This window comes from Maylandia zebra, linkage group LG23, assembly GCF_041146795.1.
Source record: "Maylandia zebra isolate NMK-2024a linkage group LG23, Mzebra_GT3a, whole genome shotgun sequence".
Taxonomy (NCBI): Eukaryota; Metazoa; Chordata; class Actinopteri; order Cichliformes; family Cichlidae; genus Maylandia; species Maylandia zebra.
In genome coordinates this window covers 5,720,019-5,739,417 of record NC_135188.1, presented here as the reverse complement: position 1 = coordinate 5,739,417, position 19,399 = coordinate 5,720,019, and the positions used below count along the sequence as shown (strand labels likewise).

The following is a 19,399-nucleotide window of genomic DNA, read 5'->3' as shown; positions in this document are numbered from 1 at the left end:
TTCAGTCATGCTGACTCATTAAGTTCGTTATAGCATCTGAAAAGAAACAACAGAAGATGCCACCATGCTATGTTGCAACATTTCACAGCAGTATGCCGTGTTATTGGGGCTTTGACTGACAATCGGTTTGTTCTTTCATCTTCCTTTCCTCTTTCAGCTTTTTCTTAATGCTCCAAGTCAAGCTCGGTTCTCAGCCTCACTGTTTACATAAGCAGGAAGCTGCTTCAGAACACCTTTTGTTGTTAGTACATGTGTCAAGAAGAAGGCTTCACACGAGGCAAGTCTCCTTCTCCAGTCTGTCACTGCACTTCCATATTCTGTCTCATCTTGAGCTGGGCGATACTCACAGATGTGGGGAACATTTCTGTAGGCTCCCTTACTGAACCTCCTCACCACTTCAGCTGCCTTCCAGCCACAAATTCAGACCCTTGGTTCCACTGCCTTTAACAGTGAACAGTGAAAAAATGAAGCCAATGCAAAGCCCAGAAACCTATGATGTCTTAACTGGCTACTTGAGACTGTCTCGTGTTAGTTTGCATAGCCTTATAGTAGAAATGAACATACCTACACCCTGAAATGTAAAGGAGTTTTGGTCTCTATAGATAAGCATAGCAACTACAGGAGTTCATTTTTATTTTTATTTTTATTTAAACATAATTAACACTTAATATTAGTTGTTTTTAAATAATGTTATTGCTTTGATGGATGGCAAGACAATTGTGTATACCTGTGACTGGTCAGCTCGACTTCACCTTTGCTTATTTAAGTCACTGAACGGGGCCTCTTGAGGTGTTTGTCATGTTGGTTCTGGAGCATATATTTACCTGATAAATAATATGGCTTCCACTGTGGTTAAACAGCAAGTTTAAAAAGTCGGTGTTCCAATTTCATATTTAGGATGTGTGATTTCCCCCGTAATGTCCATTAATGTAGTTAAACAAGCTTGCTAGATAGCACTAGTTGCACTCCAATTTCTCATCTACATATGGTCAGCTCTCAGGTCAGTGGGGAGCCCCTGAGGACTGACAAACTTTATACTACAGCAGTGGCAATATGCAAAGTTTGTAGTATAGGCAGCAATCGAGAGCTGAACTTGCTATGGAAAGTTAACTTGCTTCTGGGAGTTAACAAAGAACTAAGAAACAAGAGAAAGAGGAGGAAAAAGTAAGGTCATGACGATTGAAGCAGGTAATAAAAATCAAATATAAATATCTAAATCAATTTGAGCTGTAAGGGGAAGAGATGCTTGAATAACACAACTTCCACTAGCATCACATGATTTCTTTTGTTTACTTTGATGATAGCATTAAGCAGTGCAGCCTAGAACATAGAAGCTAGTAGTTCCAGTATTACCACTTCATAGCCAGTCAGCTTGTTATGTATACAACACAATAAATAGACTAGTATTTATATAAGGGTTTTCTACTTTTACTTACACACTCAAGGTGGTTTAAGACTATAAGGGGAATTCCCCCACTAAAAACTCAGATAAACACGTAGAAATGCATTTGGATACACCGGTAGCAATATTTTACCAATGAAATTTCAAGTTTTTCATATTTCACTCACATCAAAATACTCCTGTATACATTTAAGGCTATTCATCATCTCTCCCCTCCATATCTCTCTGATCGGGTTCAGATCACCATCCCATCTCGGTGTCTCAGATCTTCTCTCTCTCTCCCCGTCTTGCCACCATGGGGAGCAGGGCATTCAGCTGCTCTGCTCCTCGACTCTGGAATTCCCACCCTCCTGATTTAAGAAATATCACTCCCTTCTCTCTCTTTAAGTCCCAACTCAAAACTCACTTGTTCGAAATAGCTTATCCCACATAACCTCTCCACTCTGCTATTTTACATTTGTTTTATGTCTTGTGCTTTTACGATTGTGTAAACTGCTTGCTTTAATGTTGCTTTTATTATTCTGCTGTGTACAGTGTCCTTGAGTGTTTTGAAAGTATTATTATTATTATTATTATTATTATTATTATCAAAATACATCATGAAACAGATCTCAGATGAAAATCACTGAGTCATATTAAAAGAGTAAGTAATGAATACTCATGGAGACAATGTGATGTACTCATTTTGTTATTTATTTATTACCTAAAAAAAGAAAATGTTCTATCACAAGTCACACTGAAATGTATTGCTTAAGAAAAAAAAATATATTCATATATTTTTTTTGCTTTTTCCATTTTTTTTCTTTTTCAGAAACACATTCTGTTTCCATTATACTCCACCAGAAAAAAAAAAAGTTTCCCTTTCTCGGACATGAACATCAGCTGCTTCCACGTCCCAACAACCTTTTCCACTGATTTTTTTTTTGTCGTTTTTTTGTCGTTTTTTTGTTTGTTTGTTTTTAAAAATGCACAAAGAAATACATAATTCACAGTTACCATTTTGGTTTTATAAATTAATACAGTCACACATGTGCTACACCGGTCTAGAGCTAGAACATTGTAAATTGTATTCTTGAATCCTGTTATTTTCAATAGTTGGCTACAAGAAAGAACAGGCAACTTAAATGACGTGATCAGAATTCCACCAACATACTGTTTTTAATCCTCTCTGTAATGCTTTTGTCATCTTTTTTGTTTTGTTTCATCTTTGAGTTTTACACAGAAGTGAGGCACACACAGAGTATAGTTCATACATATACAAAAAAACCAAAAAAAAAATAAAAATAAAAACAACCCAAAATGAACATTTGGGAGGGGCAGGGGTTTAATTGTCCTTTAAAAATGATGGATCCAAGGAAACAGGAAGTGCATGTAGTCTTGGAAGTCCTTATAGGACCTTTTATTTTGAATCTGGGCTGTTTCTTGTCATCTACGTTCTGTGCTGTAAACTTCCTCAGATAAAAGTTACACAGATTTATAGCTTTTTTGCAGCTTGTTGGCAGCTGGGGACTGGGTTAAGAGGGATGTGTGGTTTGAATAACAGAGACCAACAAGCATGGCAACACAATGAAATGGGACAAAGACCATATCTGAGGAACAAAACCTACTTTTGAAAAGTATTTGATTCACTCAAACAAGCTTTAACCCAGAAAATCTACGACTCTCATTGCTGCAAAATACTGCAGTCATGTGTATCAACCAACAAAGTGGGGAAAAAAATGAATAACAAGCTCAAATCTGACACTGACACTGCAAGGGCAACATTTTAAGGCACAGAAGCCTTGACATAATAGAGACTCCACCAGCTAAAAGCACTAAACGACAGATGCCCAGTGTCCTCTGTGACAAAAACGGTGTCCAACATCGATATGCACAGAAAGTTTAAAAAACAAACAGGAAACATTCCCACCCCCATTTGTCCCCAAGTGTCTCATTTTTTTAGTGAAAGGTAAGGCCACTTAAAAAAAAAAAAAAAAAAAAAAAAAAAAATAGATGAGGTTCACCAAAAAGGTAATCTCTCACTGCAATCTCTGGGAGTGCAATCGTGGTTGGGTGGTCAATCAGACAGACAGACCAGACGCTTCTCTTGAGTAGGTTTGATAGACAGTACTGCAAATCCTCAGGTCTGTTGGTTCCCTGTGAGAATGCATCCACATGAGCCTCTGTTGGCATTCAGGCTGGGAGGAGGGGAGGCGGTTTAACAGTTTGCAGGCTGTTTGGGTCCTTGAAAGTCATTGGGGATAAGAACCAGCTTTTAAGGAGTTGAGAGAGAGAGTCAGTTGCTCTTTGCTCATCATCACATCCTCATCTTCACTGAAATATTCAGTGCCGAGCAACAAAGCTTAGCCCACACTTAACTTCATCCGTTTTGGTTTTGCGTCGTAATACTTAAGCAGGACACGGTTGTTCTAACATTGAAACAAATTAAACGTTACAAAAGAACCTTGCCAACAAAAGCAGCATTGTTTATTTTCTTCACAAATTCATGCATGTTGTTAACCTTCATTTCCACAGCACCAGTTTCGTTTTTTTCTTCCATCAATAGAAAAAAGATCAGCATAATTACACACTTCTGCATGCAAAGGAAAGTCACTTTTCCCTCCCGTGTTTGTTTTTTTCCCCCACATTTTAAGTCCCCATGTGTAGCAGCAAAACTGTGAAAGGCCTAACCTGATATGTCAATGAATGTACTGGTGGAGGCACTAGATAATGATGCCGGATAAAGATCCCATTTCGCCTCCCTCTTGGCCAGTAATAAAAAAAATAAAATAAAAAAAATAAAAAAATGGAGGCATCATTATGAGAACTTGTGATAACAGGTACACATCAATTGGGCATCAAACTGGGAGCCAATTTGCTTTTTCATACAGTCATGTTGCAAAGTAGTGGGCCATGTGCTCACGGCAGCTGAACTTCACAAATTTGAGAACGTATGGGGTCGTTTGAGAGAAGACAACTGGACAAAAACATAGGATATTCTAAAAATCAATTTACAACAAACTTACACACACACACGCCCTAACAAGCATTTGCCAGTTGTCACATTTATGTACACAAACTCGAAATCCCTCAGTCTCTTCAGGTTTGTAACACATGAGGTTGGCTGCATGAAAAATGATCTTTCTGTAACTTTTGTTGTGGCCAGACAAAAAAAAAAAAAAAAAAAAGAAAAGAAAAAAAAGGCATGAATGAGCTAATGAATGATTGAATGGATGCACATATTTGTTGGTAGTCAACGATCTGACTAAAGCCACAAAGGGCTGCTGTTTTTTGAAAACAGCAGATAGGAAGAGAAATAAAAATAGATTTTTTTTCATATACATTTTAAAGATTTTAAAATCCTCTAAAGCACTTTCTGTTAATATTCATTTATTTTGTGTATTCATTAATCATTCCTATCAATACCCTATGTCACTGAGGTTGATATCAATACTTCCATATTTATTATTTATTCTATTTCAGGCCCCACCTCCTCCTCGCACATTTTGACCAGCTGTTATAAATCAAGAATATGTGCAAACTACTTTGAACTGTTATATGAAAACCTGAATGCTTTGTGAACAATGCTACATATTTTTTTTGTTTATAAAATATAATAATATGCTTAAAAGTGGAAAAAGAAAAGGTTTAACCACCCCAGGTAAAAACTGGACTCTTGTTGATGAGTTTTGAGATCAATTAGAATGCCCACTGAAATAATCCATAGTCCGGCAGTTCTGCCCTTCTTCTGATTAGGAAACACTGAAGCCTCTGGTGCTCCTGTCCTGTTATGTCCAGTGTGGATCTCTTCATTTCTCCCCAGAGTGCATTTAAAAAGAAAAAAACAAAAACAAAAATTCTGAAAATACCACCACCACCACCACCCACTGAATTCTGCTATACTCAAGTACAGGTATGGTCTCTGTAATCAAACCCCCCAAAAAAGGTCTTGCACACTGTTAAGTCCAGTAGTTGCCTGTCCAAATCCAAGCATCACAAGAAAGTTCTTTTGCTAATGTTGCTGTATTATTATTTTTTTTCACAAGGTCACCCACAAAGGGCAGAATGAGATTAGAGTCTGCAGGGAGCCTGTTTTCATGTGACAGATGACTGTCGCAAGGACAACTGTGATTTCCTCTCTGAAGTTACATGTCATCTCCTGCAAATCCGCTCCCTCAAAATTATCTCTAAGGAAATCCCAAGCAATGCTTTGCACATCTTTGAATGCGTATGTGGGAGCAGATGGTTCAGGCCATGACGAACTCGGACTTCAAGTCAGCCTTTACATCGGGCTTCCACACTGAATCGTCAAAGTCCAGGTCCAGGGAGCCCTCGCTGGACATGCTGCTGTTGCTATTGCTGCGTCCCGCCTTGCGGTTGGGCAGCCACTGATAAGGAGCCCGTTGGTCCCGCCTGGCCTTCCTGCGCAGACGCTTCTGCTGCATCAAGAGCTGCAGACGTTCCACCTTACACCTGGTTGCGCGGTTCTCTGTCTGACGTATACGATCACCTGGACACAGGAGAGAAGAGTAGAAAGACAGTCAGGTATTTTTCTTTACATAGCAAATGTTTTTTTGTTTTTTTTTTGAATTGTCTTCTCTCTTAACAGCTCTGGAGGAATGGGGGGGGGGGGGGGGGGGGGTGGTGTTAATATGTGTTACTGTGTAGGTGATGATAATGCTAAAACATGCTAGGCTCTTAACCTTGGCTCACAAATGCACACAAACACACATCCACCATTCACACAATGTAACATTGGAATCTGGTGGTTAACCTCCCCCACAGAGTATAATTAGCCTCCACAGTGCTATTTCATCCCCTTATCAGTGAATGGGGGAGACCTTCTCAAGGCTGAAATACCTACTAGGGTCAAAAAAGATGCAAACCCCTGACAGACATGATACTTTCTGATAGCTGCCTATGATATTTACAAACGTAATTACCCATGGCATGCTTCAGTGACTGGATTTGCTCCTAAGTGCATTTCTAGCTGTTGATGTGCCTATAGGAGAGTCTAGTCTCAAGGGAGCGGCCTTGCATTGCACCGTGAATGCTTTCCTACACCAGCCAAGTCGAGTCTAATTCCATTTATACGTATATTCAGGGCCTCAGAAAGAGGGGAAAGCAACCGCAATCTATTAGCTAGCTCCATTAGTATCTGTCTGGGAATTAAATAATTAAATAATGGGCTAGAATGTCAATAAACCGAAGCACAGTGGCCATCCCTGCGCCTGCTGCATGCACCGCAACACACACACACACGTTCACATCCGTATTTGGGTACATCATGTATTCACACAAAAATACATACACAATGTGCACACCCGTGCACTGAACTACACACAGCTGCACACAGTCACAGGTGCACAGACAGACACACACACACACACACACACACACACACACACACACACACACACACACCCCAACAGCCGCAGTAGCTTTTAACGTGGATCGATGGCAAATTAAAAAGACCTATTGATTAAACCTTAGCTCTAGTGCAGCCATCCATCTCGGGTCCAGGACAACGCTATTGGCTTTCAATAGAAAATGCAAGCGAATGGAAATTGTAAGCAGGGAGAGAGACGAGAGGAAAGCAAAGATTGTTTTTTTTTCTCCCCCCCCCCCCTTCCATTTTTTCTTTATTATGGCTTTAGCTTCCTACTCTCCACTCATTGACCTTACCCCCCCCACTCCATCTATTCTACCCCTTCACCCTTTACACACAAGCACACAGAAAGCCCCTTTTCTGCCCCTCCCTCTTCCAGTTCTTGCCCCATATCTCCCTAGAGACAGCTAGGTGGGGCAGTGTGAAGAAGAAAAAGGAGGAGGGGACAGGCAGGGGACTGGCGGTGGAGGTGGGGGTTGGTGGTGTGGGTTAAGGAATTCCTACCCCAGGGGGATAGAGAAAAGGGCAGAGGAAGAGGGTGGAGGGTAAAGGATCAGCCGTAGGTGTCAGTTTTCCAAATCGATTGTGCCCTCCTCTGCTTCCCCCCCCACCCCCTTCATCGGAATGAATTCCGGACTCTGTGTGGGCTTAATTTACCTCTTTCTCTCATTTGCTTATCGGATCGAGCAGCCCAGAGCCTTTTCTCCAGCAATAAATATTCACCACTGTCTACCAGTGCATACTAAAGTAAACTGCCACTAAGCAGCCTCAATGGTGCTTTTTGAAAACAAAGGATGTGAATAGCGGCTCAGAGTTAACAGAAACATGAACGTCTTCACACAGCCACACAGGCAGACTTGGTTTTTCCACTTCCTGTCAATATGTTCTGTCCTGATATAAATGTATGTGTGCATCCAGATGCTCTGTACGCTGTGCGTGAGGGCAATGTGTCATCAGCAGAGAACGGGGGGGGGGGTACACCACAGGGTGGGTGGGGGATATGGGGGGTGGTCTTCTACATTAAAGCCATTGTTCTGCTGCCTCAGCTCCATGTGACATCCATATATTCTGCCACAAGGCTTTGTTACCTTTCTGGTCCCCCTTCTACACCTTCTTCCCCTGCTCTGACTAGTCAAAAGTGAAACCGCCCTTCAGCTTTGTCAAAATATGGCCATAAACAATGAAATGGCAGAAAGCCAACACATGCCCACATAGAAAATCTGTTTGTCTGGAGTGTCTCTGTTTAAATCCTGCCTGTATTTCACCAAGGTAGTTCCTCAGTCATGATTTTGTTTTTTCTAAAAGGGGTAATTTACCAAAACGGCTCAACAATATGAAAGAAAAAACAAAAAAAACAAAAACACGTGCGTGCACGCACACACTCACACACAGAGAATAAAGGGCAGTTTGGTGGTGAGGCAGGAGGTCTTGGCCTTTGGCTTGGCAAGAGCTCTGGGAATGTGCTTGGAGCTACACTAAGTGTGTGTGTGTAGCCATTCATCAGCGTCACTACCGGAGCCCTGGGCGGCTAGGCCGGACACAGCTGGCCGCAGGGATCTCCAGACTATGTTTATGACACTAGGGCTATTATTAGGGCTGGCTAAGAAGGACAGACTATACACACACACACACACACACACACACACACACACACACAAAGGCTGGCCTGGAGCCTCACTGCAAAGACTAGAGCTTGACGTGAGCACAATAACCTTGGAGAACCCAAAGAGGTGACTAAAAGACATAGGGAATGAATTGTAGAGCAAGAGAGAGAATCCACTCTCGTACACAACCCACCGTGGCACAGAAAAGACGGATGAGGAAGCAACTACAGATCTTTTCTTAGACACAGTGGAAGATTTCAAACAGAAGATGGGTCAAGGGCACCCAGAGGAAGGAAACACCAGGCTCTTTTTTTTCCCCCCTCCTCTCTGTTTTTAACCACTCCCCTGCCTGCCTTTCACACTAAAACTCAACCTGAAGCAGCACATTTCGCCCTCCCCAAACTCATCTCCAAAGACTTTGACATAAGCCTTGTAGTAAATAGAGTGGGCACTGCAGAGAAAGGCAGAAAAAAAGACAGAGAGATAGAGAAAGAAGGGGTGATCTATGAATAATCGATGCGTCAGTTTTCCTTGCCTTTGAGCCCAGCCCAGCAACACAGCAAGGACTGAGATAGGGAGCAAACAGGAGGGAGGGTGGGAGGAGTAGGTGGGTGGAGGAGGAGAGGCAGAGGATGGAGAAAGAGAAAAAGAGAGGAGGGGCTGCAGTGTGCAGGACGGAGAGGGAGATTAAAGGAGCTTCTCCTTTTATTGATTGTATAAAGATTGGCCTTCATTTGCAGTTGTCTTATTGCTGTTGTTTGTTTGTTTGTCTTGATAAGTCTTGTGATCTTGCAGAGAGAACATTGTGTTTGCTCAGCATCCAGGGAACCAGGGTAGAGAACGAGGGGTGGACGGACACAGAAAGAAAGAGGAGGGAGACAAAGAGAAAGAAAATCACATTGCAGCAAAATCACTCTTGGTTTCTTTTAGCATCCCTCTGTGCTTGTTTGAAGCCAGTCTTCATTACAAGTGGGAATAATAGTGGCACATTTAACATGCAAAAATACTGTAACGATCCTGAATCAGAAAGTAAATTTGCCTTAACCCTTTTATTGTGTGGAAATAATATATTAATAAACTAGAATAGAATTCAACTGGAAGATTGAATTCTATTCTATTGAATAGTGCCACTCTGCCACTATTGAACATCACTAATGTTGCACTTTTTCTTCCTCTTTTACCTGGAGAGGGTATAAATTAGTGCTTCTAACATATGTATTCAGATTAAATGCTCCGCATCTCCCTGACCTAACAAAGTCAAGCAGTAGCTCAAAGTCTGCAGAGCAAAGTTCAGCTGTAAAACCCAACCCATCTGGAAATAACCCACCCAGCTCTACTTACTAGAAAGCAAAAATTAAACAAATCGGACATATTCTTAACCAACCAATCAAAGTGGAGCTAATATGAGCACTTTGACAGCTGCTGAAAGGGCACTGACAGCCCTGCAGGGACGCAAGCTCTTCAATGACTTTTAGACTTCATTTGCATTCTCTCTCTCTCCCTCTTGCTCTCCTTGTCGACAATGAAAGGGCACCTGATGTGCTTGGCTGGCTTTGCTAGGTATCTCTGTGCTGTGCTGCATCGCTGGGGCATTTGTTGCGTTACTGGTGCACGTGTGTCCCGGCAAATGTCTGTTTGTGACGAGAGGAGCTAAAGCCTGCCAGTGGATAATGCGCCATGCCTCGGCTAAGCAGGTCAGGGTTTAAATACAGGACGCAGTGGGGTTAAGGGCAAAGACTCCTTCTATGCGTGTCCCTCATTCTCTGCCACCCTCCCTCTTCCTTTGGCTTGCGCAGTCCCAGCCTGCACAAAGCTAACATGACCTGACATGTCAAATCGAAAGGGGTTAGGAGGTGGTGAAGGGATGTGGAAGAGACACAAGAGAGGAAGGGGGTTCGGAGAAGCTTCCAGAGCCAACTTTGCCCCCGCTTTGCCCCTCTCTGTGTGCCTGAGCTAAGCCAGCTGCAGTGGGAGTGAGACTAAAAGGCAACCCTATAATCCCATAGCCCTCCCCTCTTTTGTCCCACAATGGTTCAGGCTGGTGCCCTCTATACTGCCCCTGTCCCTGGCCCCCACACAAAGGGTTAGACTGGGCAGGGGGCTAGTGGGATGTAGGGGGGATGCTGGGGAAGTCCAGCCTACTCAGCAAAGGAATTTAGCTAACAATCAACCTGTCAGGCCATTCTAAAACCCTCCTGTTCAAATTCAACACAAGTCCTGGTCTAAAAAAAGCCCTAGAACTCAGCAATACTATATAGCAAAACCATGAAACCAAGCTAGTCGTCACAGCCTTTAACCAGGAAATTTGTGATGGAGTGTGTGTGCATTTTTTTATTTTATTTACGTTCCTCTTCTTCACCAAAAGGTAAAGGCTCTCAGGAGACAGAAAAGCTTTGTGACATTTTCAAGAGGCTCTCTCAACCCAAGTTTGATTGCACACACATATTCAGGCAGCTGGGAAGCGCAGGCTTTTTTCCTGTAGCTGAATGAAGGCAGGTTTCTGTGAAGCAGAGTTAAGCTGCGGTGTTAAGTCCAGTAAGTCTTGCATCAGGTGTCAGCTGATAAGACTGACTGAGACCGCTTAGTCATCGGCATATTTAGAACACCAACTAGAGCAGGATACAAACAGGCACATAGCCCCTGTTCACACAACACACCAGGACAATCATTGTCTTAACCAGGCTTAGTTGGACAGGTCACCATTCAAGGCTTTCTGGAAGTGCATATTGTGAGCAGGAAGTTGGTTCAGGCCAGTTAAATTGGAAAATGGCAGTAGACAGGCTATTCTTTCACTCTTTGCCTTTGGTTAATGAGTGGACAGTTGGTGGACTGACGGACAGGATATAAACACCCATATGATGAATGAATGGAGGCTTAGTGTTGTGGTTTTAACAACCCCCATCTTCCGTGTTGTCCCCCTCCTCCTCTCTCTGGCCTCAAGTTCACAAAGCAAATTCTTTTCAGAGCTGCATTTTGGAATAAATCTATTTAAAGGCCAAATGAACACAGACAATGTATTGATGCACAACACAGACATGGAAAAAGAAGGGGGTGATTAGGAGGAACACAGAGAGATGGATTTTACAGACTGTTTTTGGATAGCAAATCGGGGTGGGGGCAGTGGCATTGGGCTGAGCGGAGATGACGAGAAATGACAAGACTGAAGAGGGAGAAGAGGGGTAGGATGGGGGTGAGTCAATAGGTGGGGGCAGTAAAGGAATGGTCTTTCCTGAGTTAGGAAAATAAGCTTGTGTTATTCCAACTGTTCACTGAACACTTGTAAATGCACTAAGGGTGATGCAGTGAAATACTGGACATTCCCAGCGAGTCAGTGTTTAGAAGCGACAACTGAAATCCTTCATTCTGCTCACAACTAAAGGTCAGAAAACAAGGAACAAAGCCAGCCTACAACAATAGGTATGTATGCTCTTGCTTTTTCCAAACAGAAGAAAACATTAAACATTAATTAATAATTTCTACAATCCTTCCCACAAGACAATTCTACTTACGCTGGTAAATTTTGTGCAAATTTAGCAGCTCATTGAAGACTAGCTTGAGATAAGGAGGCAGAGGACAATGATGTTTTCCTCAGTGCACTCACGCCAAGCTTACAATGCTGACTGGATGTTATCAGCGCTGGACATCTGTTTGACACACAACATCCTGTGTCGCTGTAAGGAAAGGAGGTTTTAAAACATCCCAGCCCAGTCCTTAAATGGCATCATCTGAACTCTACACCTGCCTCGACCAAACTCTCGTGGGTATGTTGAGGTCTATACATGCCCAAGCTGCAGCCCGTATTTAGGAGGTAGGCTACATCACCCCAAACCTGTTCTAATATAAACACAGCCCAGCCCAGGCTTGAAGGGGTAAAACCTATCCCCTCAGCTCACAAAGACAAAAAGGCAACTGCATTGCCTGACAAGTGAAGCCTGACTGAACAGGTCTGGAGAAGCTAGTATTGCATTACTAAGAAGACCCCCCTCCCCCTCCGCTTTCTTCCTCTTCTCTCATCTGCTTCAAAACCTCCAGAGACACATATGCATGACTGTTTTTGTTCTTTAATCTGACTTTTCTGTTCTCGCTTTGTCAGTATTTTAGAGATGAAAATAAGCACTTGAAAACAATGATGTAAAAGCATCCCAACAGAACTGAGCTAAACATGATGTGATATGAGAACAGAAACAGAGACAAAGATAACAATGAACTCTTCAGTAGGTTGCAAGGCAAATGCAGAACTCACTGACAGGGTTCTAAATTGCATGCAATTTTACACACATATGCACACACACACATTCCTCCAAAGCTGTGGCAACTGCAGGAACATCTGCTTCATAAGGGCTTCAAGGGATGCACAATGACTTAATGTGTGAGGGGGTGTTTTTGTTTGTGCTCATGACATGTTTGCATGTGCAGAAGGGGAGTGGAGTGGAGTCACTCACCAGGGGGTTTGCACATGCGAATCTGGCTCTCGCACTGCACAAGTGGATGCAGAGCTGGAGGAGGGCTGCTGGCGGGCACAGAGGTAGCTTTGGCAGAGAGGCCCGTCATGCCAGCAACTGGAGGGGAAGGAGGCGGCGAGGGGGATGGGGAAGTGGGCGAACCACACTGCGTCTGGTAGCGGAGCTGGGTGAGGGAGGGGGGCATGCCCTGGTAGTGGCGTGTGGCGCTCAGGAGGTCATTGAGGATTTGCAAGATGGTCCCAATATCCCGTCTGGGACGCCCATTGCTGTCCTGGCAGTTTGGGTGCAAAGTGCCTGTGAGAGGAAGCAAAACAGACCAAAATAATATTATAATTTTTGCGTGTTATATTTCTTTGTATAATGTTTGTATATCATTTGATTTTTTTTAAAAAATTAAAACATTTAAAACTGGCATGCGTACAAGTCTAAAACAAAGGCCCAACAGAGAAGAAAATGTTAAATTTTGTCAAGTTCTACTTAGAGGCATCTTAGAACTGGATCTCACTATGTGCACAGTTGATGCTTAAAGTAGCAATAAGTCATAAGTCAGTAATGGCAGCTCTGTTTTCTTACCTGAAAAAGTCCCTGAGAAGACTCCGGGAGCATGGTTGACAAAGCTTTCAATGATGGCGCCGGGTTTACGGGAGCGTGGCGAGGAACTGGTGCCACTGTTGGAGGTGTTGGTACTGCAGTTAGCCTGAAGGGGGGGGAAAGAAAAGTGTTATTAAAAGAGCATAAAGTGAGACCAAAGCATGTTTGAGGATACAAGGGCATATGATCTATTACAGTAAAAGCTGTGAAAACTCAAAATCACTGTTTCAGGAGCTCCCTCAGTGACCTTTACCCTTTACCTCTGGGTGTAACTACCATTTGCACAGTGTAATTAACCTCTGCAGTTAAGGCTGATGGTTATAAGAAACCTCAGACAACATGAAATTTAAGCTTGCTGCCATGCCATATAGCTTAAGACTTAAGGTATTTGGTTACTTTACTGTGATCAAACTAAAGATGGTCACCTCACAACTTCACTTTGGCTTAACATGGATTGCTCAACTGACATCTGAAAGCGAAACTGAAACCCCAAGAAAGCGCGTTGTGTGCGTATGCATGTCTTTTTGTCATGCATGTGAAAGCCTGATGAGGAATAGCCATATCCGTTTTCTCACTACTAAACTGGCCTGTCTCCTTGTTTTTCCTGTAGTGAACCATCTCTCCCACACAGTTCGCTGATATTTGGTTACCATTCACTATTCAAGGAGGTACAGAAAATATAAACAGCACATTGGGTTGAAGAACAGAAGTAAGTGTGTTTCTGCATGTGTGTGCAGCTGTTCATGAAGTTATCCTAAGGTAAACAAATGAGCATAACGCTGAAAGTTAAATGACAACACCAGAACACTTTTGCTCCTATAATTTTAGCCCACTGCTCTTTACCCTGGGAAGACTGAGGTCATATGAATGCTGTGTTCTCATGGTGTACGCATGTGCTGGCTTGTTTGCATGCATTTGGGGAGCACAGTGTACTCCAGTGATGAACAAATGTACTGTGGTTTGGACACACACACACGCAAAATCACATGTAACGCTTCTCCAGAGCTGACTAAACCACGGGTTCACCCTCGTGCTACAAGGATGTCCCATTAATCTAATTGATTTAATGGAGAATGATTTAGTTGTGAGGATGGCACTTGGGTCAAATGGTCATAACCCATCCACTCTATCGTTCTCATGGCAGCCCAAGTGCCTGTGTCTTTCTTATGTATTGTAAAGATGTACCTACTTTTACCACTGAACCCTTTTATTTGAGAAAATAATATAAGACAATATCTTACCAATCCTATGCTGTGATTGGCTATTATTAAAGAAAAAAAAAACAAAACACTACTTGGAAGAATTATAAGAATATTTTCTTGAGGCTTACCTCAGGGCAGAGGACTGGGGCTACAGGGCTGACCTGGCCGATCTCGTGGCTGGGTTGGCCTGAGGAAGGCTGGTGGTAGTGGTGATGATGGTGGTGGTGGGGGTGGTGGTGATGATGAGCGGGCGAGCGGAAAAGACCCCCAGGGACATGGGATGGGCGAGGGGAGTGTGGTGGAGGAGTAGGGGGGCTACAGTGAGCAGAGGAGGGTGACTGGTGGTACATGGGAGGAAGGGACTGGAGGTGTGTGGAGGGCAGGGGAAAAGAAGGGGATCCTGGGGAAGAAGGGGAGGAGGGGATAGGGTGAGGATGGGACAAGTGGGGGCTGGGGTGATTATGTGGATGCTGGGGGTGTTGATGAGAGTGCGGGTGAGTGTGGGGAACCCGGGGCTGTCCCTCCGAATTTCCCCGGGTGATGAGGTGCCTGTGCTGGAGTTGGGGACCACCGGACTGCTGCGCTGCCAGCTGGAGCTGGACAAACATCATGTGATCACCTACACGCAGCGCCAAGGTGAGGGGAGAGCGACCAGACAGGAAGTCACTGACCTATTGATAAAGAAAGGGGAAAAAGGGTTAAGTGATTCAATGTCTTTGCTTTTATGCAAGGTATCAACACAGCTTAGCCAGATGACAAAGTCTAACTTAATATATGATGCTCTATATCCAGATTTAATGACACTCTGGCATTTACAACTGTTCACTGTAAAAAACTATGGAACTAGAAAGGCTCCCCATGCATACAGACTTCCTTCTTAGTAAATGAACAATCTGGGCCATGGATGCCAGTTACAGTGCACACAACAGCTCTTTGAGCTACCCCTCTCACAGAGACACAGACACACCACATAAGCTCATCGTGCAGTCAAACACTAGTCTGTAATAGTCATCTATTTACTTCTGTTGGCGGGGAATGGATAGGGAGGCCTACTGGAAAACGCACACATACACACAAATAGAACCCACTATTCCTTGCTTCCCATTGCCACTCAGTCCGTTCTTAGTCAGCAGGGTTATTCAGCTCAAAGACAAAGGCCACCCTTCTGTTTGGCCCATGGCCTGAAAAATCAGTCCCACGTTTAGGAAATCCACCCCGCCTGCATCTCAAACACAGAATAGTCAATTGTCTGTGAATCTGCAGCAGATCAGGAAAGGATGCCCATGTTTGGAGCACTGGCAACAGCTAACTGGAGCCAAGTGTCGGGGGCCTTCAGTGACCCACCCAAGGCCTGGATGGACACACACACACACACACACACTAACAAGTACAGAGTTGTCACGACTCGGCTGGAATATTCGTGCTAAATAACAAAACCTCTCTTGTCATCCTCCTGTATGCCTGTGGCTCTCATGCTGTGTATTGTGACTTGCTGCTGAAGTCCAAGCAACGAGAGTCTGACATGTATTTATTTACTTTTTTCCCCCCCCCAAGTGAGTGTGATTCAGGAGTCAAAGCTTCAGTGGGTCTTGAAGACTCAGCAATAATGACTCAGGTTCTCCCTAAATGGAAACAAGCAGAAATGGCCAGCACTAGCAAATACAAAGTGGCGCTCCTGTCCAAAAAGATTTCAACAATCACTACCGCATGTGTGATTTTAGTCCCCAGAGAGAGAGGGAGGACGGACAGAAAAGCAGAACAGAGCACAGGGATAGATGTATATAAATAACAAAGCACAGAAAATAATATATAAAAAGAAAAAAAAAATTCTGAGCAAAGGGCTTATATTTGGAGTGTCCTTGTAAGATGCTCGCCTGTAGTTAACCCTCTGAATCACCAGGCTCTGCCCTCCATCACATCTTTCTCTTTTCTTCTGCTTATTTATTTCTCTATCGACCGCTGCCTCTCTGTTGCCAGGGTGACCTTTGGACATTGGTATTGACATGATGTGGAAAAAGAGGATGAAGGGAGAGGAGGGGCAGGTGAAAGAACTAAGGGGTTGGGATGATCTGATGGCTAGAGCAAAAATCGGAATAAAATACGCTGCTGGATAAAGAGAAACTCAAACTTCTCAGAATGTAAAGTCAGCCACTAATGATTTATTGACAATCCACACTCACCACGATTACCCCAACGTGGTGAGGCGATACGCTCAGCAGGCGCAAGGTGGGGTGTGAAGTGAGGAGGAGAACAGCGCAGGGGGCTACATGTGACATCGCTAGGAAACTCCGTACATAAAAGGTCAGGAGAAGAGGTGTGCATGTGTTTGAGACCTAATGGGGAGGCCTGCTCCAAAAGGTGGGTGGGGGGAGAGACAGAGATGAAGAAAAGACCAGAGGAGGGGGAGGAGACAATGACTGTGTCTGTGACTGACAGCTGTCAAGAGTAAGTGTCGACAGTTTGTCAACCCACAACACGCAGAGCGGCATGCATACAAATCGAAAGCCCCAAGGGAGATCGTCAACCCAATGTTTAGAAGGTGGGGGGGGGGACACCCCTGTGGGTATCCGTTATAGACCTCTGATCCTAGATCCAAATATATTCGGGCTGAGTCGACGTCCAGTTCAAACAGGTTACATTTCACACTTCGCGTCAGAATCCTGTTTCCAGGAACCATGTGAGATCAGTTTTTACCTCCCTGCACAGATCTGATTTTATCTGCAGAGAAAATGCAACTGCTGCTAAACGGATACATGTTGCTCAAATTTACGCTGTGACATGGAGGGGGAGGGAACGACCACCATGACTTCTGGGTACCTCCACAGCTGGTCAGAGTGAATGTCATAGGGTCAAAATTTGCATGAAACCAAAGGAGACTGCAAAGCTGTACTTCTATTTCTTTCCAAGAAAGGAACATCCAAGACGCCAAGAGCCAAGTATGAACAGGATCTTTGCTTTATCACTGTTTTTCTTTGTATACAAGCACATGCAAGAAAAAGTGAGAGAAAAAGACCAACTGTGATGACAGCAAGACAAACAGAGAGGAGGCTTGATTACCTTTATAATGACTGGGGTGGATTATTCAAAACCACAAGACAGAATTCATGTACTCCTACTTCCCAACACCACATAGCAGGTTTTAAATTAGCCTGCGAAAGAAGCAAGCTCGCTTCCTCACACCTTTTTTCCTTCTTTCCCGCCTCCAGTTGGTTTTTGTCACTCCAGGTCTCAGAGTCTCAGTCGTTGACTCATAAAGTCAATTTAGAAGTTGCTCACACAAACCTTCACATGTATATGAGAGCTAAAAATGTGTGTGACCATGTGACTCATATGGGGTCTCCATGCATACACCACCCACCAGAACCTCTTCTTTTAGGCAAGAAATTAAAAGGCCACAAACCCACACAAACACAGACATCTCATTTGCAGGGAAAATGACAGGGGACATCTCAACTACTATAATTCCATTGGACACTCTCATATATTTGCGGTTAGCTTTGAGAAAGACCCAAATTAAACGTTCAGGTGTGGAATTCCACTCGTCCAAACCAAACAGCTACATCACTTTCATCTGACACGCCGTCTCCCTGACAATTCCCGAAAAGGAGGGCGAACAGCTTGTGTAGCTGGGAGCCGGGAGCTGTGGAGTGGAACACCTGAAATAGGGCCCGTTTCCTAAGGGAAGGGAGGAGGCGGAGGATGATACAGTGCGCCCTGCCTGCCAGAGGCTAGATTGGCGAGAGTGATCATGTAACAACAAGCCTTTTCCAGACGGACAGAGACTATGAGAGAAACAAGGGGAGGGGAGAGCGTTAGAGAGTGCATATATATATATATATATATATATATATATATATATATATATATATATATATGTGTGTGATGGGGGGTGGAGAGGAAAAGGGGCACTGATTTGCTAGAAAGCTGGCTAGCAAATCAATCCCAGAGGTCTCGGCTAGAAGCTCAGCTCCAGTCCAAACATGCCTGTCTGCTCTCAGGAGCACAGTCAAGACAGCCAACGTGGCTGGCTACCATTGACGTCAGTACAAACACCAGATAGTGCTTTGTGGAACATCACAGGAAAATAAAAAAGCGCTTCATAGCTTGTCTTTAAGTCTGCAACAGACCTCCAATTCTATTTCCACCTTGGTCTTTGAAGGACGCTGTACAAATTCCAGTCCTTTATGAAAGCAACTTATGAAGGAGAGTCATAGGACAAGGAGAATGGAGACCCCGGGTTTTGTCAAGGCAGACAGAAAGAAACCAGCACTCCAGTGTTTTCATTATATTGAAGGAGCAGTATGAGGAGTTCATGCCTAACAAATAAGGTGTGCATTTCCTGACCGCAAACATAGTTGATTATACTCACCAAAAACTGCACGGATAAGCTTATTTAGCAATATACAGGTACTGAAAAATGGCTCTTCCATCTAGTAGCCGTCAGACCCACCTCTCTAACAAGTGACCCCAGAAACAGTGCTCTCAGCCATTTTGTTTTAGTTGTTGGGTGTCCAGGAGGTGGGGTTTGTATGATACTTTGGTTGCTATGCAGTAATGGGAGAGAATATGATAAGGGGCAGCTGGGCGAGGAGGGGTGGAGACAAGATGGAGGAGAAGGAGAAGGGGGGGATGGCATGAAAAAAGGAGGGAATAAGGATGGTAAGGGGGGATGGGGATGCTGGCAATGAGGGTAAGGTGTCAGAGTAGTAGTGGTGGTGGTGGTGGGTGATGAAATATTCAGTGAGAGTGCGCCTCTGGCTCCTTCCTTC

The 19,399-nt window shown here is 43.8% G+C and overlaps 1 protein-coding gene across 1 annotated transcript in view; it reads right to left on the bottom strand.

Moving 5' to 3' along the window:
- Positions 1-2,074: 2,074 nt before the first annotated feature.
- Positions 2,075-19,399, bottom strand: part of midn (midnolin) — a 28,588-nt gene continuing 11,263 nt past the window's right edge. The window contains exons 5-8 of the mRNA XM_004554904.4: positions 14,759-15,301; positions 13,411-13,534; positions 12,817-13,131; positions 2,075-5,891 (exon numbers count right to left, since the gene is read on the bottom strand). Coding sequence (XP_004554961.1) covers positions 5,629-5,891; positions 12,817-13,131; positions 13,411-13,534; positions 14,759-15,301 — 1,245 coding nt within the window. The 3' untranslated portion in view covers positions 2,075-5,628. The remainder of the gene's footprint in view (positions 5,892-12,816; positions 13,132-13,410; positions 13,535-14,758; positions 15,302-19,399) is intronic.